This window comes from Bos indicus x Bos taurus, chromosome 9, assembly GCF_003369695.1.
Source record: "Bos indicus x Bos taurus breed Angus x Brahman F1 hybrid chromosome 9, Bos_hybrid_MaternalHap_v2.0, whole genome shotgun sequence".
In the NCBI taxonomy this organism is placed as follows: domain Eukaryota; kingdom Metazoa; phylum Chordata; class Mammalia; order Artiodactyla; family Bovidae; genus Bos; species Bos indicus x Bos taurus.
Window position 1 is genome coordinate 11,179,700 of NC_040084.1, and position 25,373 is coordinate 11,205,072.

A 25,373-nucleotide genomic window follows, 5' to 3' on the forward strand; every position below is an offset into this window, starting at 1 on the left:
GTCTGGATCACAGCAAGCTGTGGAACGCTCTGAAAGAGATGGGAATATCAGATCACCTTATCTGCCTCTTGAGAAACCTGTATGCAGGTCAAGAAGCAACAGTTAGAACTGTACATGAAACAAGGGATTGGTTCAAAATTGAGAAAGAACTGCATCACGGGTGTATATTGTCACCCTGCTTATTTCACTTATACAAGCTGGAATCAAGGTTGCCAGGAGAAATATCAATAATCTCAGATATGCAGATGACACCACTGTTATGGCAGAAAGCAAAGAGGAATTAAAGAACCTCTTGATGAAAGTGAAAAAGGAGATTGAAACAGCTAGTTAAAACTCAACAGTCAAAAAATGAAGATCATGGATCTGTTCCCCTTGCTACATGACGAATAGATGGGGAAACAGTGGAAATAGTGATAGACTTTATTTTGTTGGGCTCCAAAATCACTGCAGATGGTGGCTACAGCCATGAAATTACAAGATGTTTGCTCCTTTGAAGAAAAGCTATGAGAAAACTAGACAATATTCAAAAGCAGAGATATTACTTAGCCGAAAATTGTCCATATAATCAAAGCTATGGTTTTTCCAGTAGTCATGTATGGTTGTGAGAGGTGGGCCATAAAGAAGGCTGAGCACTGAAGAATTGATGTTTTTGAACTGTGGTTTGGAGAAGACTCTTGAGAATTCCATGAACTGAAGGAGACCAAACCACTCAATCCTAAAGGAAATTACCCCTGAATATTCATTGGAAGGACTGATGCTGAAGATGAAGCATGTGATGCAAAGAGCTAACTCATTAGAAAATACCCTGATGCTGGGAAAGATTGAAGGCAGGAGGAGCAAGGGGACAACAGAGGATGAGATGGTTGGATGGTATCACAGACTCAATGGACATGAATTTGAGCAAGACCCAGGAGATGGTAAAGGGCAGGGAAGCTTGGCGTGCTGCAGTCCACGGAGTCATAAAGAGTCGGACATGACTGAGGGACTGAACAGCAACAGATATTACATTAATACTGAATTTGTTGTTGCTGTTCATTCACTGAGTTGGGTCCATCTCTTTGCAATCCCCTTCATTATGGCACACCAGGCTTCCCTGTCCTTCAGTATTCCTAGAGTTTGCCCAAGTACATGTCCATTGAATCAGTGATGTTATCCAACCAATTCATCCTCTGTGGCCAATATCCATAATATCAGATCAGATCAGATCAGTCACTCAGTCGTGTCCAACTCTGCGACCCCATGAATCACAGCACTCCAGGCCTCCCTGTCCATCACCAACTCCCAGAGTTCACTGAGAGTCACATCCATCAAGTCAGTGATGCCATCCAGCCATCTCATCCTCTGTCGTCCCCTTCTCCTCCTGCCCCCAATCCCCCCCAGCATCAGAGTCTTTTCCAATGAGTCAACTCTTTGCATGAGGTGGCCAAAGTACTGGAGTTTCAGCTTTAGCATCATTCCTTCCAAAGAAATCCATATATATAATGTTCCACTTATATATAATGTTCCATTTATATATAATGTTCCATTTATATATAATGTTCCATTACCTATAGGTAATCATTATCTATCTATCTATGAATATATATACATAAGCACACACACATATTGGGCATGCATGCTCATTTGTGTGCAACTCTTTGTGATCACACAGACTGTGGCCCACCAGGCTCCTCTGTCCATAGGATTTCCATAGGCAAGTATACTGGATGCATTGCCATTTCTTTCTCAAGGATATCTTCCTGACTCAAAGATCTAACCCACATCTCTGGCATCTCCTGCACTGTCAGGCAACTCTTTACCACTAGCACCATCTGGGAAGCCCTACACACACACACACACACACACACACACATATACCACATCTTCTTTATCCATTCATCTCAGTGGATATGGAGGTTGCTTCTAAATGAACACTGGGAAGCATGTATCTTTTCAAATTATATTTTTTATCATTTTTTTCTGGATATACACCCAGGAGTGGGATTGCAGGATCATATGGTAGTTTTATTTTTACTTTTTTAAGGAATCTCCATACATTCTCCTTAGTGACTGCACCAATTTACATTCCCACCAACAGTGTAGAAGGGTTCCCTTCTCTCCACACCCTCTCTAGCATTTATTATTTGTGGACTTTTTGATGATGGCCATTCGGACCAGTGTGAGGTGGTACCTATTTGTAGTTTTGATTTGCATTTCTGTGATAATTAGTGATCATAATTAGTGATCTTGACCCTCTTGTCATCTGCCTCTTGGCCACCTGTATGTCTTCTTTGGAGGTAAATTGCATCTGGAACTCTTTCCCAGAAGAGTAATGAAAAAAACATATATTCGTTAGATCAATGTCTACATACAATGAACTTGAAGACATGTTAACTTGTTCTAGGAAACTTACTATATCTGAAAAAAACAGTTAAAATTAGGGCTACTATTCAGTTTATTTTGGGCAAGACCGTTGTCATTTCTAGGATTCTGTGAATTAAGTGAGTACACGAGGGAACCAATCAATCCCATATACTTTTTTTTTTCCTATTATGGTATATCATAGGATAATGAGTACAGTTCCCTGTGCTGTATATTAGCACCTTGACTAGCAATACTATATGAAATAGTTTGTCTTTAATTTTTCATTGGTAGTGATATTCTCTTCCATTCCTCTTCAGTGTGCAGTATTGTTTTTATTCACTCTCCTGGTCTAGTGGGAGATTATTGAAGAAGTTTCTACTTGATTTCTCTATTACAGTAGCTCTTATCTCACAGACCAAGAAGCTAATTGGGGATTCTGCCAACTTCCAATTATGTCTATTTTAATTATATTCAGAAACCCAGGAAATGACTAAGGGGAACAGTAAGCCAGATCCAGTGGATGGAATATAAGCCAGACCTGTGTCAGGACTTCTTTTTAAAATTAATATTTTATACAGCCCTAATTTTAAAAAGAGACAATTATGATACTTACCCTGTTTATCAAATTCAGCTCAAACCCTACATTTGAAAGTTCTGAAAAATGGTAGTTTTAGTGCACAGGTGCCTGAGAAGGTGAGTGTGGGTCATTTGGAGAGTCATTACCATTATAGACTTGTCCTGATTTTGCAGTCTCCGTACCTGGGCATGTGTACTTTTTGAAAACGGATTTTTAAGTCTTAAAAGTCACCCAAGGAAGCTACCCTTTGTCCCCTGATTTGTTGTTTAGTCACTCAGTTATGTCTGACTCTGTGTGACCCCGTGGACTGCAGCATGCCAGGGTTCCCTGTCTTTCACCATCTCCCGGAGTTTGCTCGAACTCAAGTTCATTGAGTCGATGATGCCATCCAACCATCTCATCCTCTGTTGTCCCCTTCTCCTCCTGCTTTCAATCTTTCCCGGCATCAGAGTCTTTTCCAATGACTTGGCTCTTTGCATCAGGTGTCTAAAGTATTGCAACTTCAGCATCAGTCCTTCCAATGAATATTCAGGGTTGATTTCCTTTAGGATTGACAGGTTTGATGTCCTTGCTGTCCAAGGGACTCTCAAGAGTCTACTCCAGCACCACAGTTTGAAAGCATCAATTTTTCAGTGCTCGGCCTTCTTTATGTTCCGACTCTCACATTGGTATATGACTACTAGAAAAACCATAGGTTTGACTACATGGACCTTTGTCAGCAAAGTGATGTCCCCATCCCTTGATTACTATCCTTTATTTCTAATCATTATATAGATGGAACAAATCCTTGTTTTCTGTATTTGAATAGATGGATCAATTAGCCATCTCCATAGCTGCTGCCTCTCCGATCATGTTGCTTCTTATAATAACTGTATCTAATTTTCTTCTGATGGTTAAACACCACCTGACCTCTATAATTTTGGAATTGTCTGATACTCATTTCTGTCAGCGAGTCTAGTTACTTCTGGCCCGGAGAAGAAGCCACCACTGAGTTTTTTTATAGATGTCAGTTGCCCTTTCCACCAGCTTCTAGAATACTGCTTTGATACATGGAGTGTCTTCCAGGGTCTTGTTCAAAAGATATTTGGCCGTTAGCTTTTATGACCTTGTATGATATACCCACACTAGCAAGCTCCTTTCTCTGCGTCTTTTGATCCACTGTCTGCCCCAGCAGTTCTGGTATTTCTAACCCACTTACTATGGACTTTCACTTTCCCCACATTTCAAACATCCATCCCAGTGATATGTCAGCAGTGCCTCCCCAAACCCTCACCAGAGTATTTTGTCCTGCAAATGAGAAAGTTTGTCTGTGTTCAAGTCAATAAGCTCTCTGGTTTGTGACTTTATTTCCAGGCCTGCTTAATCCAAGAGAGTCAGGGTTCAGTCCCCTACATACATCCTCGGCTCCTCCTGCAGGGTGGCCAGTCCTGTGGCTCCTTCAGGGTGTGGCCCATGTTCTCTCCAAGCAGGCTCAGCATGACCCAGCTGGGTTATATAGTGACTCAGGCCTGTCATTACTGGCCTGGTGGCCAAGAAGGGAGGCAAAGAAAAATCTTAGGGGAGATACTACATCTCCCTTCAGTTAAGGGTTAGCCCTGGCACTTAACATAAGAGAAAGCCACTTTGGCTGGCTCAGAGAGTTAAAGCTCTCTGGGGATTCAGTCTTTCTGAGAACATAGGCCCAGATGCTTTCATCCCATGTCTCAGACATCCAAACTCCCTCCATTCAGGCTCTGATTTTGGTGTAGCTGAATTATTGAAGTTGAGAATTCAACCACTTAAGGATTTCAACCACTTGGAGAATTCAGTCACTTGGAGAATTCAACCACTCAGGTCTGAATATCATCTTTGTCTGTTTTATAGCTGTACAAGATGAGACTCTTGGTACATGCTGCTAAAGAAGCCCTTTGACTTTTACACTTGATCTTTAATTGATGATTAATTGCCCTCATTTAATGTCTCTATCCAGTGAATTCATTTCACTCAGAAGCAGCCATCCAATTCCAGTCTTTATAACTGTAACTTTTTCATGTCTCTCAAGTGTCAGGGATGTTGCACTCATCAGAGTAATCCTATGCATTGCTGCCCATCCCAGCTCACTCTCAGTGAAAGTTTGAACAATTGTATGGCTGCTGAATGAAGGCTATGTGTATTATGCCTACCACCAATGGGCTCTTTATCACCAGTTGGCCAGCAGGTGAGTCAGCATCATAATCCCATTTTTAAGTCTGCTTCCTTGGACCACTCCTGATAGCACCTGCTGTGCTTCAGGTTCCCAGGGAAACAGATGCAAAAACTCTGTGATTAGCAGGCAAGAGGTTTATCATGCTATACTTTTGAGAACACCTGTGAGGGACCAAGGAAGGGTGAATTTGATGGGGAGAAAAATTGAATATCCACACAGGTGCAAAAGTGCATGCTACCAATTACACAGGATCTCTAAAGATGCTTCCCTTTTTATAACAAATAAACAGGCTGGATCTTTGTAAACTGCAGCCTTGACCACTCATTGAATGAGGGCTTCTTCAAGGAAAGGAATGTAAGGTGAGACAGCACTCTTAATCTAAATGTCTGCAAGCAACCAAACTCCCAGTCAGAGAGGTAATGAGTGCCTTGGTTCTGAAGGAAGATCTCCATGAAACTTGACTACATCCACTAGAGTAAGCATTCTATTTCTAAAAACAGGGTGTGTTACATCCAAGGTGTCTGAACTAGAGTCAGTTGAAAAGTAACTTATGAATTGAAGAAAATGCGTGGAAAATTAAGTCTTGAAAGAAACGAGGGTGACATCGTTGTAAATGGATGTTAGGATTTCTCAGTACTTAATAAAACAGTGACATCACAATTCAATGGTTTCATAATCCTTTTATTCTCACCTTGACCTTGAAGTAGGATCACTCTCTTTAGACTACAGCTCTTCCATATGCTGCAGTACTATGACAGAGAATGGGTAAAACACATAACTTAAACATCGTGTGAATGAAATATGCTCCAACATAGAATATAATGATGTACTGTTTCCTAGGTAACTCCATAAAATTTGTCTACCTATCAAGGACCACATGCCAACTCCTGAATCAGTCCCCATGCCCAAAATAATGCTATTCCTTGTTTCAAAAGGAAAGTAAGTTTATCCCTTGATTTAGGCAAAGAAGCTCCAAACAGGAAGCTGGAATCAATCCCTAAGCTGTACATTTCTAAGAGTGAAATAAAAGGTGCAGATGAGAGCACCATTTGAGGTAAAGAATAAGACAAACATTTTCATCTGCCTTCTTCATTTTTGTTTTAAAGTATTTATGGAGTCCAGGGAATCACAGAGGTTGGTAGATAGATTCTCATAAACCATCACCCAGCTTCTCTCAATGGTGACATATTATATAACTGGAAAGTGAAAAGTGAAGTCGCTCAGTCATGTCTGACTCTTTGCAACCCCATGGACTGTAGCCCACCAGGCTCCTCTTTCCATGGGATTCTCCTGGCAAGAATACTGGGGTGGGTTGCCATTTCCTTCTCCAGAGGATCTTCCCGACCCAGGGATTGAACCCAGGTCTCCTGCATTGCAGGCAGACGCTTTAACCTCTGAGCCACCAAGGAAGCCCAGGAAATTGACATTGGTGTGATATTAACTAGACCTTAGTCCATTTTCAGCACTTAAAAAATATACATCCAAGTACTTGTGTGTATGTCTGTGTATAGTTCACAACCAGACCACTCTCATCCTTACCCTGGCATCCACTAAACTATTCTCCATCTTTATAATTTTATTATTTATTAAATGCTATAAATGGAACCTTTTGGGAAGGTTCCATTTGGTTTGAGCAAAGAAGCTCCAAGTAGGAAGCTGGAATTAATCCCTAAGCCACAGGTTTATAAGAGTGAAATAACAGGTATAGATGAGAACCATTTAAGGTAAAGAATAGGATAAATGCTTTCATCTGCCTTTAGTTTCTAGTGTGAATTATTTAGAGAGTCCATAGGATCACATTCTTTGCCTACATGTGACCTTTTTGGAATTATCTCTTCAGTCACCATCATTTCCTGAGATTGGTCCAAGTTGTTGCCTGTGCTAATAGTTAACTCCTTTTTGTTGTTTAGCCTTCCATTAGTATGGATGTACAAGTTTCTTTAACCATTCACCCAGATAAGGACTTTTGGGTTTTTCCCAATTTTTGCTATTACTAATAAAACTCCCATAAACATTTGTATGTAGGTTTTTGTATGAACAAATGTTTTTATTTATCTGGGAATAACTCTCAAGATACTGATTGCTAGGTTTTTTAAGAAAATTATTTGGGTATAGTTGATTTGCAAAGTTACAGCCTTGTCTAACTCAATGAAACTAAGCCATGTCCGTGGGGCCACCCAAGAAGGGCGGGTCATGGTGGAGAGATCTGACAGAATGTGGTCCACTGGAGAAGGGAATTGCAAACCACTTCAGTATTCTTGCCTTGAGAACCCCATGAACAGTATGAAAAGGCAAAATGATAGGATACTGAAAGAGGAACTCCTCAGGTCAGTAGGTGCCCAATATGCTACTGGAGATCAGTGGAGAAATAACTCCAGAAAGAATGAAGGGATGGAGCCAAAGCAAAAACAATACCCAGCTGTGGATGTGACTGGTAATAGAAGCAAGGTCTGATGCTGTAAAGAGCAATATTGCATAGGAACCTGGAATGTCAGGTCCATGAATCAAGGCAAATTGGAAGTGGTCAAACAAGAGATTGTAAGAGTGAATGTTGACATTCTAGGAATCACCGAACTCAAATGGACTGGAATGGGTGAATTTAACTCAGTTGACCATTATATCTACTACTGCGGGCAGGAATCCCTCAGAAGAAATGGAGTAGCCATCATGGTCAAAAAAAGAATCCGTAATGCACTACTTGGATGCAATCTCAAAAACGACAGAATGATCTCTGTTCTTTTCCAAGGCAAACCATTCACTATCAGAGTAATCCAAGTCTATGCCCCAACCAGTAATGCTGAAGAAGCTGAAGTTGAATGGTTCTATGAAGACCTACAAGACCTTTTAGAACTAATACCCCAAAAAGATATCCTTTTCATTATAGAGGACTGAATTGCAAAGGTATGAAGTCAAGAAATACCTGGAGTAACAGGCAAATTTGGCCTTGAAATACGGAATGAAGCAGGGCAAAGGCTAATAGAGTTTTTCCAAGAGAACATACTGGTCATAGCAAACACCCTCTTCCAACAACACAAGAGAAGACTCTACACATGGACATCACCAGATGGTTAACACTGCAATCAGATTGATTATGTTCTTTGCAGCCAAAGATGGAGAAGCTCTATACAGTCAACAAAAACAAGACCGGGAGCTGACTGTGGCTCAGATCATGAACTCCTTATTACCAAATTCAGACTTAAATTGAAGAAAGTAGGGAAAACCACTAGACCATTCAGGTATGACCTAAATCAAATCCCTTATGATTATACAGTGGAAGTGAGAAATAGATTTAAGGGACTAGATCTGATAGATAGAGTGCCTGATGAACTATGGACTGAGGTTCCTGACATTGTACAGGAGACAGGGATCAAGACCATCCCCATGGAAAAGAAATGCGAAAAAGCAAACTGGCTGTCTGGGGAGGCCTTACAAATAGCTGTGAAAAGAAGAGAAGCGAAAAGCAAAGGAGAAAAGGAAAGATATAAGCATCTGAATGCAGAGTTCCAAAGAATAGCAAGAAGAGATAAGAAAGCCTTCCTCAGTGATCAATGCAAAGAAATAGAGGAAAACAACAGAATGGGAAAGACGAGAGATCTCTTCAAGAAAATTAGAGATACCAAGGGAACATTTCATGCAAAGATGGGCTCGATAAAGGACAGAAACGGTATGGACCTAACAGAAGCAGAAGATATTAAGAAGAGGTGGCAAGAATACACAGAAGAACTATACAAAAAAGATGACCAGATAATCACGATGATGTGATCACTGACCTAGAGCCAGACATCCTGGAATGTGAAGTCAAGTGGGCCTTAGAAAGCTTCACTATGAACAAAGCTAGTGGAGGTGATGGAATTCCAGTTGAGCTCTTTCAAATCCTGAAAGATGATGTTGTGAAAGTAATGCACTCAATATGCCAGCAAATTTGGAAAACTCAGCAGTGGCTACAGGACTGGAAAAGGTCAGTTTTCATTCCAATCCCAAAGAAAGGCAATGCCAAAGAAAGCTCAAACTACTGCACAATTGCACTCATCTCACATGCTAGTAAAGTAATGCTCAAAATTCTCCAAGTCAGGCTTCAACAATACGTGAACCGTGAACTTCCTGATGTTCAAGCTAGTTATAGAAAAGGCAGAGGAACCAGAGATCAAATCGGCAACATCCGCTGGATCATGGAAAAAGCAAGAGAGTTCCAGAAAAACATCTATTTCTGCTTTATTGAGTATGCCAAAGCCTTTGACTTTGTGGATCACAATAAACTGTGGAAACAGTGAACCGTAAACAGCAGCAGCAATTTTAGTTTGTATATGTTATACTAATCTTCCAATATATCCCTCCTCTTCCTTATCACCTGGTAACCATAAGTTTTTTTTTCTACATCAATGACTTTATTTTGTTTGTAAGTAAGTTCATTTGCACCCCATTTTTAGATTCCACATGTACGTGATATCATATTTGTCTTTTTCTGTCTAACATACTTCACTTAGTATTATAATCTGTAGGCTCATCTATGTTGCTGCTAATAGCGTTATTTTGTTCTTTTTCATGGCTGAGTAATATTTCATTGTATGTAGGTGTCAGATCTTCTTTATCCATCCCTATTTTTTTTTTTAAGAGTAAATCAAAAAATTTTCTGAAAAGATAAGTACACGTGGAAAAGCACACAGGCCAGCTCAGAAAAGAACTGCACCTTTGGGAAGTTTAAATCCTTTATGAAGGAGTAGCATTCTGGTTCTTTGTCTTCCCTCAGGCCAATCACCTTACTTTGTCTCCCATGGTTAATTTGTCTCAGGACCCTCCCCTGGGGTGTGCACTCACACCCTAGCCAAGATAGATCTCAAAGTGAAGGCTTCTGGGAGGACCAAGACTCATTATGGCCTGGAATCATCCCCTGGCTTCTGACTCCAAGGAGTCTTTCTGCAAATGTGTAGTGTTTCCCTTTTCAGACAGGGTGTTTTCCTTTCTTTGTTCATGCCATTATTATTCCCTTGAGGTAACGGACAAAGACTGGCTATTTACCTTTTTTTCCCCCCCTTCAGTGATGTTATTTTATTTTGGATTTTATTTAATTAATTTATTTTAATTGAAGGATAATTGCTTTATAGTATTGCATTGGTTACTACCAAATATCAACACAATTCAGCCATAGGTTTACCCCTGTCCCGTCCCACTTGAACACCCCTCCTGGCTCCCTCCCTATTGTACCCCTCTGTTTGAGTTCCCTGAGTCATGCAGCAAATTCCCACTGGCTACCCATTTTACGTATGTCAATGTACATTTCCATGTTACTTTCTCCATACCCCCCACTTTCCCTTTCTCCCCCAGCCAACTGTGTCCTTAAGTCTGTTCTCTATGTCTGTGTCTACATTGCTGCCCTGCAAAAAGGTTCATCAGTACCATCTTTCTTGATCCCATATATGTGTGTGTGTGTTAGCATACAAAAATCTGTTTTTCTCTTTCTAACTTCACTCTGTATAATAAGCTCTAGGTTCATCCACCTCACTCAGTCATGTCTGACACTTTGTGGCCCCTAGATTATACAGTCCATGGAATTCTCCAGTCCTGAATACTGGAGTGGGTAGCCATTCCTTTCTCCAAGGAATCTTCCAAACCCAGGGATCAAACCCAGGTCTCCTGCATTGCAGACAGATTCTTTACCAGCTGAGCCACCAGGGAAGTGCTGTATATATCTACTAGTAGATGATAACTGGTTTTCTTTTTCTGACTTACTTCACTCTGTGTAATAGGCTCTAGGTTCATCCATCTTATTAGGACTGACTCTAATATGTTCCATTAATGGCTGAGTAATATTTCATTCAGGCTTCAGCAATGCATGAACCGTGAACTTCCAGATGTTCAAGCTGGTTTTAGAAAAGGCAGAGGAACAGATATCAAATTGGCAACATCCGCTGGATCATGGAAAAAGCAAGTGAGTTCCAGAAAAACATCTATTTCTGCTTTATTGACTATGCCAAAGCCTTTGACTGTGTGGATCACAATAAACTGTGGAAAATTCTGAAAGAGATGGGAATACCAGACCACCTGACCTGCCTCTTGAGAAACCTGTATGCAGGTCAGGAAGCAAGAGTTAGAACTAGACATGGAACAACAGACTGGTTCCAAAAGGAAAAGGAGTACATCAAGGCTGTATATTGTCACCCTGCTTATTTAACTTATATGCAGAGTACATCATGAGAAATTCTGGGCTTGATGAAGCACAAGCTGGAATCAAGATTGCTGGGAGAAATATCAATAACCTCAGATATGCAGATGATACCACACTTATGGCAGAAAGTGAAGAGGAACTAAAAAGCCTCTTGATGAAAGTCAAAGCGGAGAGTGAAAAAGTTGGCTTAAAGCTCAACATTCAGAAAACGAAGATCATGGCATCTGGCCCCATCACTTCATGGGAAATAGATGGGGAAACAGTGGAAACAGTGAGAGACTTTATTTGGGGGGCTCCAAAATCACTGCAGATGGTGATTGCAGCCATGAAATTAAAAGACGCTTACTCCTTGGAAGGAAAGTTATGACCAACCTAGATAGCATATTCAAAAGCAGAGATATTACTGTGCCAACAAATGTCTGCAAGTCAAGTCTATGCTTTTTCCAATGGTTATGTATGGATGTGAGAGTTGGACTGTGAAGAAAGATGAGTGCCGAAGAATTGATGCTTTTGAACTGTGGTGTTGGAGAAGACTCTTGAGAGTCCCTTGGCCTGCAAGGAGATCCAACCAGTCCATTCTAAAGGAGATCAGTCCTGGGTGTTCATTGGAAGGACTAATGCTGAGGCTGAAACTCCAATACTTTGGCCACCTCATGCGAAGAGTTGACTCATTTGAAGAGACCCTGATGCTGGGAGGGATTGGGGGCAGGAGGAGAAGGGGATGACAGAGGATGAGATTGCTGGATGGCATCACCAACTCGATGCACATGAGTTTGGGTGAACTCCGGGATTTGGTGATGGACATGGAGGCCTGGTGTGCTGCAATTCATGGGGTCACAAAGAGTCGCACATGACTGGGCGACTGAAATGAACTGAACTGAGTATTTCAATGTATATATGTACCACAGCTTCATTGCCCATTCATCTGTGGATGCACATCTAGGTTGCTTCCATGTCCTAACTATTGTAAATAAAGCTCCAATGAACATTGGGTTGCATGTGTCTTTTTCAATTTTGGTTTCTTCAGGGTATACACATAGTAGTGGGATTGTTGGGTCATATGGTGGTTTTATTCCTAGTTTTTTAAGGAATCTCCATACTGTTCTCCATAGTGGCTGTATCAATTTTCATTCCCACCAAATGTGGCTCAGCTAGTAAAGAATCTGCCTGCAGTGTGGGAGACCTGGGTTTGATCCCGGGGTTCAGAAGATCCCCTGAAGAAGGGAAAGGCTACCCACTCCAGTATTATGGCCTGGAGAATATAATGGACTGTATAGTCCATGGAGTCGCAAAGAGTCGAACATGACTGAGTGTCTTTCACGTTCATTTTCTTTCAACAGTGCAAGCAAGTTCCCTTTTTCCATGCCCTCTCTAGCATTTTTGATGATGGCCATTCTGACTGGTATGCAGTGATATCTCTTTGTAATTTTGATTTGAATTTCTCTAGTAGTGAGCAATGCTCAGCATCTTTTCATGTGTTTATTAGCCATCTGTATGTCTTCTTTGGAGAAATGTCTGTTTAGGTCTTTTGTCCATTTTTTGATTGGGTTGTTTATTTTTCTGCTATTAACTTGTAAGAGCTGCTTGTGTATTTTTGAAATTAATCCTTTGTCATGTGTTTCATTTGCTATTATTTTTTTCCATTCTGAGGATTGTAATTTTACCTTGTTTATAGTTTCCTTTGCTATGAAAAAGTTTTTAAATTTAATTAGGTTTCATTTGTTTATTTTTTTTAGTTCCATTAAACTAGGAGGTGGTTCATAGAGGGTTTTGCTTTGATTTATGCCATTAAGTGTTCTGCCTATTTTTTCTATAGTTTTATAGTTTCTGGTGTTATATTTGGGTCTTTAATCCATTTTGCATTTATCTTTTTGTATGGTGTTTGGAAATGTTCTAATTCCATTCTTCTACATGTAGCTGTCCAGTTTTCCCAGTACCACTTATTGAAGAAGCTATCTTTGCCCCATTGTATATTCTTGCCTCCTTTGTCAAAAACAAGGTATCCACAAGTGTGTGGGTTTACCTCTAGGCTTTCTTTCTTGTTCCATTGGTCTATATTTCTGTGTTTGTGCCAGTACCATACTGTCTTGATGACTATAGCTTTGTAGTATAGTCTGAAGTCAGGAAGGTTGATTCCTCCAGCTCCATTTTTCTTTCTCAGATTGCTTTGTCTGCTCAGGGTCTTTTGTGTTTTGATATGAACCGTGATTTTTTTTGTTCTAGTTCTGTGAAAAATGTCATTGGTAATTTGATAGAGATTGCATTGAATGTATAGATTACACTTGGTAGTATAGTCATTTTCAAAATATCAATTCTTCCAGCCCAGGCACCTAGGATATCTCTCTGTTTATATTGTCTTTGATTTATTTCATCAGTGTCTTATAGTTTGCTGTATACAGCTCTTTTGTCTCCTTGGGTAGGTTTATTCTTAGGTATTTTATTATTTTTGTTGCAATGGGAAATGGATTGAGTCCTTATTTTCTCTTTCTGATTTTTCATTGTTAGCGTTATGTGAATGCAAATGATTTCTGTGTATTGATTTTGTATCCTGCCATTGCTAAATTCACTGATTAGCTATAGTAATTTTCTGATGGTCTATTTAGGGTTTTCTATGTATAGCATCATGCTGTCTGAAAACTGTGAGAATTTTATTTATTTTTTAAATTTTATTTATTATTATTATTATTATTATTTTTACTTTACAATATTGTATTGGTTTTGTCATACATCAACATGCATCTGCCATGGGTGTACACGTGTTCCCCATCCTGAACCCCCCTCCCAATTCCCTCCCCACACCATCCCTCTGGGTCATCCCAGTGCACCAGCCCCAAGCTTCCTGTATCCTGCATTGAACCTGGACTGGCAATTCGTTTCTTATATGATATTGTACATGTTTTAATGCTATTCTCCCAAATCATCCCCCGCTCCCTCTCCCACAGAGTTGAAAAGACTATTCTATACATCTGTGTCTCTTTAGCTGTCTCGCATACAGTGAGAATTTTAATTCTTCTTTTCCAATATGAATTCCTTTTATTTCTTTTTTCTTCTCTGATTGCCAAAAACCATGTTGAATAATAGTGGTGAGAGTGGGGACCCTTGTCTTGTTCCTGATCTTTGAGGGAATGCTTTCTGTTTTTCACCATTGAGAATAATGTTTGCTGTGGGTTTATCATATATGGCCTTTATTATATTGAGGTAGGTCCCTTCTGTGCCAATTCGTTGACTTTTTTTTCTTTTAAATATAAATGTGTGTTGAATTTTGTCAAAAGGTTTTTCTTCATCTATTGAGATTTCCATACTGTTTATATTTTTCAAGTTTTTAGTATGGTGTATCACATTGATTGATTTATGTATGCTGAAGAATACTTGCACTTCTGGAATAAATTTGACTTGGTCATGGTGTATGATCTTTTTGACATGTTGTTGAATTCTGTTTGTTAGAATTTTGTCGATGATTTTTGTATCTATGTTCATCAGTGATATTGGCCTATAATATTCTTTTTAGTGTTTCCTTTGCCTGGGTTTGGTATCAGGGTGACAGTGGCCTCATAGAATGAGTTTGGAAGTGATTCTTCCTTTGCAATTTTTAGAAGAGTTTTAGAAGGATAGGGATTATTTCTTTTCTAAATGTTTGATAGAATTCAACTGTGAAGCCATCCAGCCCTGGGCTTTTGTTTTCTGAGAGATTTTTGAATACAGTTTTGATTTCAGTGCTCGTAATTGGATTGTTCATAATTTCCATTTCTTCCTGGTTCAGTCTTTGAAGATTTAACTTTTCTAAGAATCTGTCCATTTCTTCCAGGTTTCCCATTTTATTGGCATACAGTTGTACATAATAGTCTCTCATGATCCTTTGTATTTCTGTGTTGTCTGTTGTAATCTCTACTTTTACATTTTTAATTTTGTTAATTTGATTCTTCTCCCTTTTTTTCTTAATGAGTCTGGCTAGTGGTTTGTTAATTTTTATCTGTTGATGGGTAACATCCATCTGTTTTTATCCATCAACAGAGGGATGGCTAAAAGAAGATATGTCACATATATACAATTGATATTAACTTTTTTTTTAATCTTCTTTATTCATCCCTCTGTTGATGGGCATTTAGGTTGCTTCCATGTTCTGGCTATTGTAAACAGTGCTGCAGTGAACACTGGAGTGCATGTATCTTTTTGAATTATGGTTTGCTCAAGGTATATGCCCAGAGTGGGATTGCTGGGTTATGTGGTACTTCTGTTTTTAGTTGATTGCTGAGTCTTATGGTGAGTATATTAGTTTTAGAGGAAACAGCCAAAGTATTTTCCAAAGTGACTGCCACATTTTACATTTCCACCATGAATGTGTGAGAGATGTATCCTTGAAAGCATGCTTTCCCTGCATCCTTGAAAGCATTTAGTATTATCATTATTTTTATTTTAGGTGTACTGATAAAGCATACAGTGATATCTCATCATGGCTTTAATTTGCATTAGTTTTAATTTATTTAATAACTAATGATGCTGGTAAATTGATAGGTCTGACTGAAGTAAATTGTCTAGCTTAATGTTCCTGATTTTCTTGCCTACACATTCCATTATAATGATACTCTTATCTCACAAAAAATGTTCTTTATTTATTAATTACTGCCTGCTATATATCATTCCCTGTCTCTTTGTATGTTATAATGTTCAGTTCAGTTATTCAGTTGTGTCCGACTTTTTGCGACCCCATGAATCACAGCACGCCAGGCCTCCCTGTCCATCACCAACTCCCGGAGTTCACTCCGACTCACGTCCATCGAGTCAGTGATGCTATCCAGCCATCTCATCCTCTGTCGTCCCCTTCTCCTCCTGCCCCCAATCCCTCCCAGCATCAGGGTCTCTTTGAATGAGTCAACTCTTCGCATGAGGTAGCCAGAGTATTGGAGTTTCAGCCTCAGCATCAGTCTTTCCAATGAACACCCAGGACTTATCTCCTTTAGGATGGACTGGTTGGATCTCCTTGCAGTTCAAGGGACTCTCAAGAGTCTTCTCCAACACCACAGTTCAAAAGCATCAATTCTTCAGCGCTCAGCCTTCTTCACAGTCCAACTCTCACATCCATACATGACCACTGGAAAAACCATAGCCTTGACTAGATGGACCTTTTTTGCAAAGTAATGTCTCTGCTTTTCAATATGCAATCTAGGTTGGCCATAAATTTCCTTCCAAGGAGTAAGCATCTTTTAATATCATGGTTGCAGTCACCATCTGCAGTGATTTTGGAGCCCAGAAAAATAAAATCTAACACTGTTTCCACTGTTTCCCCATCTATGTTCCATGAAGTGATGGGACCAGATGCCATTATCTTCGTCTTCTGAATGTTGAGCTTTAAGCCAAGTTTTTCACTCTCCACTTTCACTTTCATCAAGAGGCTCTTTAAGTTCTTCTTCATTTTCTGCCATAAGGGTGGTGTCATCTGCATATCTGAGGTTATTGATATTGCTCCTGGCAATCTTGATTCCAGCTTGTGCTTCACCCAGCCCAGCATTTCTCATGATGTACTCTACATATAAGTTAAATAAGCAGGGTGACAATATACAGCCTTGACGTACTTCTTTTCCTATTTGGAACCAGTCTGTTGTTCCATGTCCAGTTCTAACTGTTGCTTCCTAAACTGCATATAGGTTTCTCAAGAGGCAGATCAGGTGGTCTGGTTAGAGATGGCTAGACTCTTAAAAATACTGGTAGAATACTGAATTTTACATAATTAGGAAATTAGGTCTAGAAATATTAAGTAATTTTAAGAAATAAGAAAATAAGAAAAAAATTAGGTCTAGAAATATTAAGTAATTTTAAGAAATAAGAAAATAAGAAAAAATTTTAATAAATAAGAAAATAAGAAAAAAATATTGTTCAAGATTGCACGCTTAGAGTTGGAACCGAAATCCTGATGAACAGTGTCTTGGTTCACTCCCTATTTTGACACAATTATATATTGATGTTTGGTCTTCCTTGACAAATTGGAAGTGCTTATTTAACTTATATGTGTGTTTCATCTTACCTCCTTCCACATCAAGCACATTCCCCTGAACACAGCAAGTGTTCAAAATATAGTTATTTGTTTATTAATAGACTGAGAGTTACAAACATCTCTCCTCCAGCTCAGTTTTTCACATTTGTTTTTGTCAACTGCCTGTTTTTCAAATACCCAGCCCTTGATTGATTTTTACTAGAGTTAAATTCTGCATTGTATTAATGATGGATGTGTGTGTATGAAAGTGTGTGTATGGTCAATGAATGCTTTTAATTTACTACTTTCTCTAGCTCCCTGGCCTTCTGATACCCTTAACCAGAGGATAATTAGATAACATATACTTGTCTTTAACTTCACAAAGCATTACAAGTTCTATCTAGCTTTTGGGACATACACAACTGAAAGAGTAGTGGAAGGGGCAGGATAACCAGGGATGAATAGAGGTAGAGACAAAATTCTGTTGGTAGAAACGTGGATGGAGATCTGAGCTGTTAAGTTTTGAAGGAGAGAGAAGTAGACAGAAGCAGACCCAAGGGCAAGTAGCACGTTTAGAAATGAATGGATACTCCCATAGGGACTTCCTCAGTGGCTGAGATGGTAAAGAATCTGCCTGCAATGCATGAGACCTGGGTTCAATCCCTGGGTTGGGAAGATCTCCTGAAGAAGGGAATGGCCACCCACGCCAGTATTCTGGCCTGAAGAATTCTGTGGACAGAGGAATCTGGTGGGCTATAGTCCATGAGGTTGCAAAGAGTTGGACACAACTGAGCGACTGACACTTCCACTTCCTTAGCGAATGAACTGGGAAGAATTTATTTGCTTGATAGGCTCTTTCTTAAGCCAAAATAAAATCATATCTAGCATTAGGTTTAAAATCCTTCCCTTTCATTTTGTAATTTGCTTTGATTCTACCCATTATTTTGATGAAGACTGATAAACACACCTTACTATCCATGCATGTGGAGAAAGGAAGAAAGAATCAGAATTACTTTCCAAATCCATTTTCCACTTAAGATGTTGTTATCTTTGTAGGTAGGTAAAATTTAATGTTCCTTTTTAGACAATTCCATCCATCTTCCTTTTCAATAAAGAGATTGATTGTATACAGAGGAGGAATTCACTCCCATAGTGGGGAGGATGGCACTAAGACTAGTGCCTCAACCCATCTGGTATAAACACTCAGAAGGCACTCTCAGAAGGACAGAGCTAATAAATAGTTATAGCATGTAAGAAGGAGACTCTTCATATCACACAAAACCACAACCAAAGAGTTCTTAAGAAGTTACTCAAAGTAGAGAACAGAATGTAGAGAAATTATGCTCAAACCCTGCCAATTAAACATTCTAAGTGTGACTAAAATGGAAGATGATCAGTTTCAAAAGAATGTAAAAGAGGCCATGAACTCTGATACTCTGATTTTTTTTTAAAATCAGGAGATAAGTATTGCAATAACTCAAAGAGAGACTAGTTAAGAATATTTTTATTCTTCCAAGAATTAATTGCTTAGAAGTATGTCCAAGGCTGGTGTGACCCACCAGGCGAGAACAGAATCATGTTCCTTCTAGGTCCAAGGACCAAGACAGTCCCACACATTCAGTTGCTCATGAAATAAATGACAATAGTGGAACCTTACCAAAATTCAAATTAAAATAAGAGTTTGGTTGAATTCGAGTAAAATCTCATATCCACTTTCAGCCAAATATTTTAAGTGAGATCACATGAGAGTTAAATGTTTGCTGAAGCCAAAAATACAACATTGTTTTTGTAAATAATGATAACTATGTATAAATAGGGGGACCATATCATTTGTCATCCAAACTAGAACACTGTTAAGTGAAAGAAGATGCTGTTTATACAGGAGGCACAAACTCAGACAGTCCTGGGTAGACAGGGACACGTGATCAACTTATATGGAAACCATTTTTGTGTAACGGCATAGGTGCCCATGACAATATGTGAATAATATACAGGTTGAGATGATGATAAATTAAATTAAAACTCACTGTTGCCATTCACTGGTTAGGCGAGACTGCTTAGGTGTTGAAGATGTTCCTAATTTATTTCCAAATTTTCCAGAAGTTAAACATTGCAACTTTCATAATTGTAACGAGTTATATGGAATCCTAACATCACGAAAGCGCTAATTCCTTGGAGTAGAAATTCCCTGGAGGAGCTCATCTCCTGTGTTTCCTCCTCTCCTCTCAGTGAACCCCCCTCCCTGGCCCATCTTCTGTTTCTCTAGGGCTCTGCCCCTTCCTGACTTGAGCCTTGTGTCCATTGCCTTCCTCAACTTGGAACACTCTGAGCCAGGCATTTCTTAGAATATATATAAACTAAAATACAAAATAAATTAGTCCCACTACTACAAAAAAAGAAAATGCCTTCTTCTTCTTTAAATCTCTGCCTACAGAAGCCGTCCTTAGGACACCATGACTACCCACTACCCACAGTTTACTTTCTATTCTATACTGCAAGTTATTTTTTAGAGCAATTATTAAAGTCCCTGTTCTTGTGTTTATTTAGTTATGACTCTTTCTGCTCCAATCACATTGTAAGCACCTGGAACAGAGGTCGACAAACCTATTTCTGCAAGGCAGATAGTTAATATTTTAAGTTTTGCTGTGGTTTCCACTGTACCATCATAGCAGCAAGGCAGCTATAGATATTACATCAATCAATGGGTGTGGCTGTGTTCCAATAAAACTTTATTCACAAAAACAGGCTTTGGGCTGCATTTGACTCATGGGTCATACTTTGCTAATCCTTCTAGGGCCATTAACTTATATTCAGTCTTCACTCCCATAGCCTCAGAGCCCAGCTTTCAATATTACCAAAATCCTGGAAGCTGGATAGTGTTATTTACATTTTATAGATATGCAACATAAGGCTCAGCAAGGCATACTTCACCCAAACACACATAGATGTTGTAACAACTTTCTAGGGCTTCTATAGCAATGCAGCACAAGTTGCAAAACTGCTTGAAACAATAGAGATTTAGTCTCTCACAGCTGTGGAGGCTGCAAGTCCAAAATCCAGGGGTTGACAGGCCAAACCTCCTCCCAGATATGCAGAGGAGAATCCTTCCTGTGTCTACCAGCTTCAGGGGCTCCCTGTGTTTCTGGGTCTGGGGCTGCCTCTCCCCGCCCCCCGCCCCCCCTGCCTGCTTCCACATGGCCTTCCTCCCTGTGTATTTGAGCCTCTCTCCTCTTATAAGGACAAAAGTCATTGGGCTTAGAACCCATCCTATTACAATACGATCTATTTCATCTAATATCATCTGTAAAGATCCACTTCCAAATACAGTCATATTTTGAGGTTCTGAATAGACCTGAACTTTGGGGAAAGGCAGTTTTAAACTCATTACATCTGTCAAATGGTATAGTAAGGATTTGAACCTGACCTCATTTCAGTGATTTTTCTACCTGGAAGTTATAGTCTTCGCTACTAAGTTAAACTAGCAGTTATCAGTGATGTTGAATTTTAGACATCTTTCAAGAAATGATGATTTGAGGACATCAGTGGAAAAGAGAGCTTAGAATTTTACCTGAGAGGAGCTTGGTCTCAGCCATCTCTTCTGACTTAAGTCCTGAATGTAGGATTAGTGTTGACCTGACAGGCATTTGATACATATCTTATGAATAAAGATTTAAGACAGTTTCCCATAGATTTCATTGGCTGGGCAAGGGGCATCTCAGGAGAAGTTTCATAGTCTCTCTAGTCAACATCTCTGAGTGCCAAGCTTATAAGATGAGATTTTTCCCAGTACTTGTCCAAAGTATGCTTTGTCCCTTAGGGAAATGGGCAGTTTCATCACTGTCCAAACAGAGTTGGGAAATGCCAGGCCAAACCAAGCAAAACAAATTTTGTTACTGCAGTAAATAACTTGCTTCTTAGTACCTTTTATTTGTTAAGGTAGCTTGTGAGTTTCTAAGGAGGAAGTGAAAGTTGCTCAGTTGTGTCCAACTCTTTGTGACCCATGGACTATACAGTCCATGGAATTCTTCAGGCCAGAATACTGGAGTGGGTAGCCTTTCCCTTCTCCACGGGATCTTCCTAACTCAGGGATCGAACCCAGGTCTTCCGCCTTGCAGGCAGATTCTTTACCAGCTGAGCTACCAGGGAAACCCTGTAAGGAAGAGGTATTATGCATATTTTTCTATGTTTATTGGATATTTTTTGTACAGTATCTTCAGGAACTAATCATCTGTGCCACACACTTTGGCACATCTACCTTGGGCATTTATTTGCTTGCTTAAGTGCATATAAGTCTGATTTTCTGGAGGAAAATATAAAGAAATGTACTTCTCTTGGATTTGAACCCCTTGATAATGGATGGGATCCCTGACAGAGGGGACACATCGATGGGTATACCTTGGCATCCACTAATTCATTGGTCAATTCAGTCTCTCCTTTATTCATTTATCCACTCGCTGATTTCACACTCAAAAGAGAAGGCAAGGAGTTGTAAACATAAAGATGATTGAGACCAGACTTCTTATCATTAAATCATTTAGATAATACACTTCAATCACCATTTCCCAAAGTGATTCTAATAAATGGAAACCGCTAGTAATGGACTAGTGGAACTGTGTGCCCCGCACCCTGAAAGTCACAGCCGAAGCCCTAATCCTGAGCACGTTAGAATGTGACTGTATTTGGAGATAGGACCTTTGAAGAGGTAATTAAGGTTAAATAAGGTCGTAAGGGTGGGGAGCCTAAATCAACAGGAACAATGTCCTTATAAGCAGAGGAGTGACAGCAGGGATGGGCCTGCTCAGAGATCAGGCCATGTGAGGACACAGCGAGAAGGTGGCCAAGGAGAGAGGCCTCAGGAAAAATCAATCCTGCCAACACCTTGATTGTGGATTTCTAGCCTCCAGGACTGTGAGAAAATAAATTTCTGCTGTTTACCCAGCCTGCAGTATTTTGTTACAGCAGCTCTCTCAGATGAAAACCACACTGTTAATTGTTCATTAGGCCCCTACCTTCGAGAACTTCATTTAACTAGTTCTAGTGTCTACTGAGGGTTTCTCATTCCTTTATTGACATCTTAGAAGGATTTCAACAGCTTGATTGTCCACCATGTGAGGACACGGACCTTGTTGTGTCTTCACATGGAACAGCAGAGAGGCAGGCGTCAGACAGAATGAACGTGTCGCCTGCATTTCTCCTCCCCTTTGAACATCAATCACGGAGAGATGGCCTAAAACATCCTTTGCAAGAAAAAAAGAGGACTAGAAAATATTAGGCACACAGCTAGATGCTCCAAATATGCCTTCTAATTTAACATCCCTCTTCTATTTTGAGGTGAGTATCTTTACTCCTCTTCCTAGGGGAAGAAACAGAGATCCAAAGAGGATAATGGATTTGCCAAGATCATGAAATTACTGATAGAGTCAGAATTCAAACTCATATATCTTTCCCTCCCAAGTATATGCTGGTCTAAGGGAAATAAGGCTAATTTTTTTAAGTGAAGAAAAGATGCTGATTAGAGTGTTTTCATCAATTGCTTAATTAGAGGAAAGGGGAAATCTGGCTAGGCAGTAGCAGTTACAAAAAAAGGACTGAAAATTTTAGAACTATGTGTTTATTTCAGCGACATCCTCATAACCAACATGACTACCAAAAAGACGGGCCAAATGTTAAGTTGTGCAAATAAAAATAATGATTACAGAGCAAGCGTCAGGCCCTGTTCTTGGTTCTTTCTGTGTGTTCTTGATACCGCTATTCAGGAAGGCTAGTGAAAAACCGAAGAAGGCAATGGCACCCCACTCTAGCACTCTTGCCTGGAAAATCCCATGGACGGAGGAGCCTGGTAGGCCTCAGTCCATGGGGTCGCTAAGAGTCGGACAAGACTCAGTGACTTCACTTTCACTTTTCACTTTCATGCATTGGAGAAGGAAACGGCAACCCACTCCAGTGTTCTTGCCTGGAGAATCCCAGGAATGGGGGAGCCTCGTGGGCTGCTGTCTATGGGGTCGCACAGAGTCGGACACGACTGACGTGACTTAGCAGCAGCAGCAGCAGCAGTGAAAAACCACCAGAATGTCCCAAGGCAGGTGACAAAAATGACCATATTTTGAAATCATGCTACAAGATTGTTGGTTGAATAAACTGGGAAGGGTTACTGTGGAGAAAATGGAAGATGATAAGATGGGCATCTCAAGGAACAGAGAGATTTTCAGGTAGAAGGGAAATTTAGATATATGGATAAAATTAAGAGGTAGCAAAACTTCCATTACTGAGATTATGCAAATGAATGTGTCCAGATAGAAACAATACCCCCCTTCATTCAATGGGAGATCAACTAATTAAACTCCTAAATTTTTTAAACTAGAATATTTTAGGGCTTTTAAGCACTTATAAATGTCATCATCCTTATCTTCTTTATTAACAAAGTTAGACTTGGAGGGAAAATTAAAAAAAAAAAAACTAGATCCCTTCCAGAACTATAAAAAGAATTGGACGGGAGAGAAACATCACATTTTTCCAACACCATTGCTAAGAGAAATTGTTGTTCAATTTGCACTCTTCTCTATATTAATTTTTTAAATAAATATATTGACAAAATTCAGTCTCAAGTATTGAAAGCCAGTAACATCAACAGTTTTGAAAGGATTGTCTCTTTTTGCCTTTATCAGCAAGGGGACCTCATCCTTAATGCTTATCATTGGGCCAAGCATTGAGCAGAAGCTTCTCACAGTAGGCTGTGGTGGAGTGGTTTTCTCATCTGGGATCGGTGATTCTTGAGAAGTACCTACAGAGGCTAAGAAGTGAATGCATGATGATAGCGAGCATCATTAGAGGAATTAGAGAAGATAATCCATTTGCCAACAGCAGAGAAGTGCAGTTATGTGATAAGATGGACTATCCAGAGGCCAAAATGACAAATTAAAGATTCGCCGTGGTGCCTCTGGAGGGGGATTTCAGATACATTGCACAGCAGGAACGCAGAGGGTGGGTCAAGGAAGACTGGAAGACCCAGAAAACCCAGGCTGGTGTGTGTGTGTGGAGGGTGGAGGGGGCGAGGTGGATCAAAATTATCTTTAAAAAACACATCGTTGTGGCTATGAACACTTGATCAGTACATGAGAAAGATACTGTGGAGGGGAGGAAATGCATGCTGAGGCTGTTTCGTCCTGTTCAGAACACCAAGGGTGTTCTGATAATACTAATGATCCACGAAGAACATGGGGAGCGGGGATGATGACGATTAAGGCAAACCGTGGAGACACAGGGCTGGCGAGGATGGCAGAGACTAGGGAGCGGGAGAGGCAGGATGAGTCACGGGCCGAGGTACCTGGGCTGGAGCGCGGCAGTGTTCACGCCGGCCAAGGGCGGGGGTAGGGGGCGCGCGGGCCCGGGCCCGGGAGTGGGCGGGTGGGCGCCGTGGGCGGAGCGGCTCGGGGCCGAGCGGCTGGCGGCAGTGTCTGCGAGCTCAGCAGCATCACCGGAGCCGAGCCGCGGAGACTCCGCCTAAGTGCCACCCAAACTCTCCTCCCGCACCGCGGACGCACGGAGGCGGTCGAGCCGGAGCATCCTAGCCGAGCCCCGAGCATCCTCGGCCCCGTGCGCTCCCGCCCCCGCCCGGGAAGGCTGGGCTGCGGGAGGCGGCCGGGCGCCCGCGCCTCGCCAGGGCCACCAAAACAAAGGCGGCCGCCTCCGGGGCTGGGTGCAGGCGGAGGACCATGACAGCCCGGGCTCGCGCGCTGCCCAGTCCCGCCGCCGGGAGGGCGCCGCGGTGAGCCGAGCAGGGACGCGGCCGCCGCCGGGCGTGGATCCGAAGGTGCGCTCGCGCCGAACCCAGGCCATCGAGGAGGGGCGGGCCAGGCCGCGAAGATGTCCTCGGCCGTGGGGCCCCGGGGTCCCCGCCCGCCCACCGTGCCTCCCCCGATGCCCGAGCTGCCCGACCTGAGCCACCTGACCGAGGAGGAGAGGAACATCATCCTGGCGGTGATGGACCGGCAGAAGGAGGAAGAGGAGAAGGAAGAAGCCATGCTCAAGTAAGCCAGCCGGCCGGGCCCGCCGAGCCTCCCTCCCGCGGGCCGTTCCCCGCTGCCGCCCGGTCCTCCCGGCTGGGGGTGGGGGCGGGGCGGGCCGGGTGCTGGGTGCG

The 25,373-nt window shown here is 41.1% G+C and overlaps 1 protein-coding gene across 50 annotated transcripts in view; it reads left to right on the plus strand.

Moving 5' to 3' along the window:
• The first annotated feature begins 24,721 nt into the window (after window positions 1-24,721).
• RIMS1 (regulating synaptic membrane exocytosis 1) overlaps window positions 24,722-25,373 on the plus strand; it is a 606,124-nt gene continuing 605,472 nt past the window's right edge. For all 50 annotated transcript variants that reach the window (XM_027550929.1, XM_027550882.1, XM_027550886.1 and 47 more), the window contains exon 1: window positions 24,722-25,263. In XM_027550929.1, coding sequence (XP_027406730.1) covers window positions 25,100-25,263 — 164 coding nt within the window. In that variant the 5' untranslated portion in view covers window positions 24,722-25,099. The remainder of the gene's footprint in view (window positions 25,264-25,373) is intronic.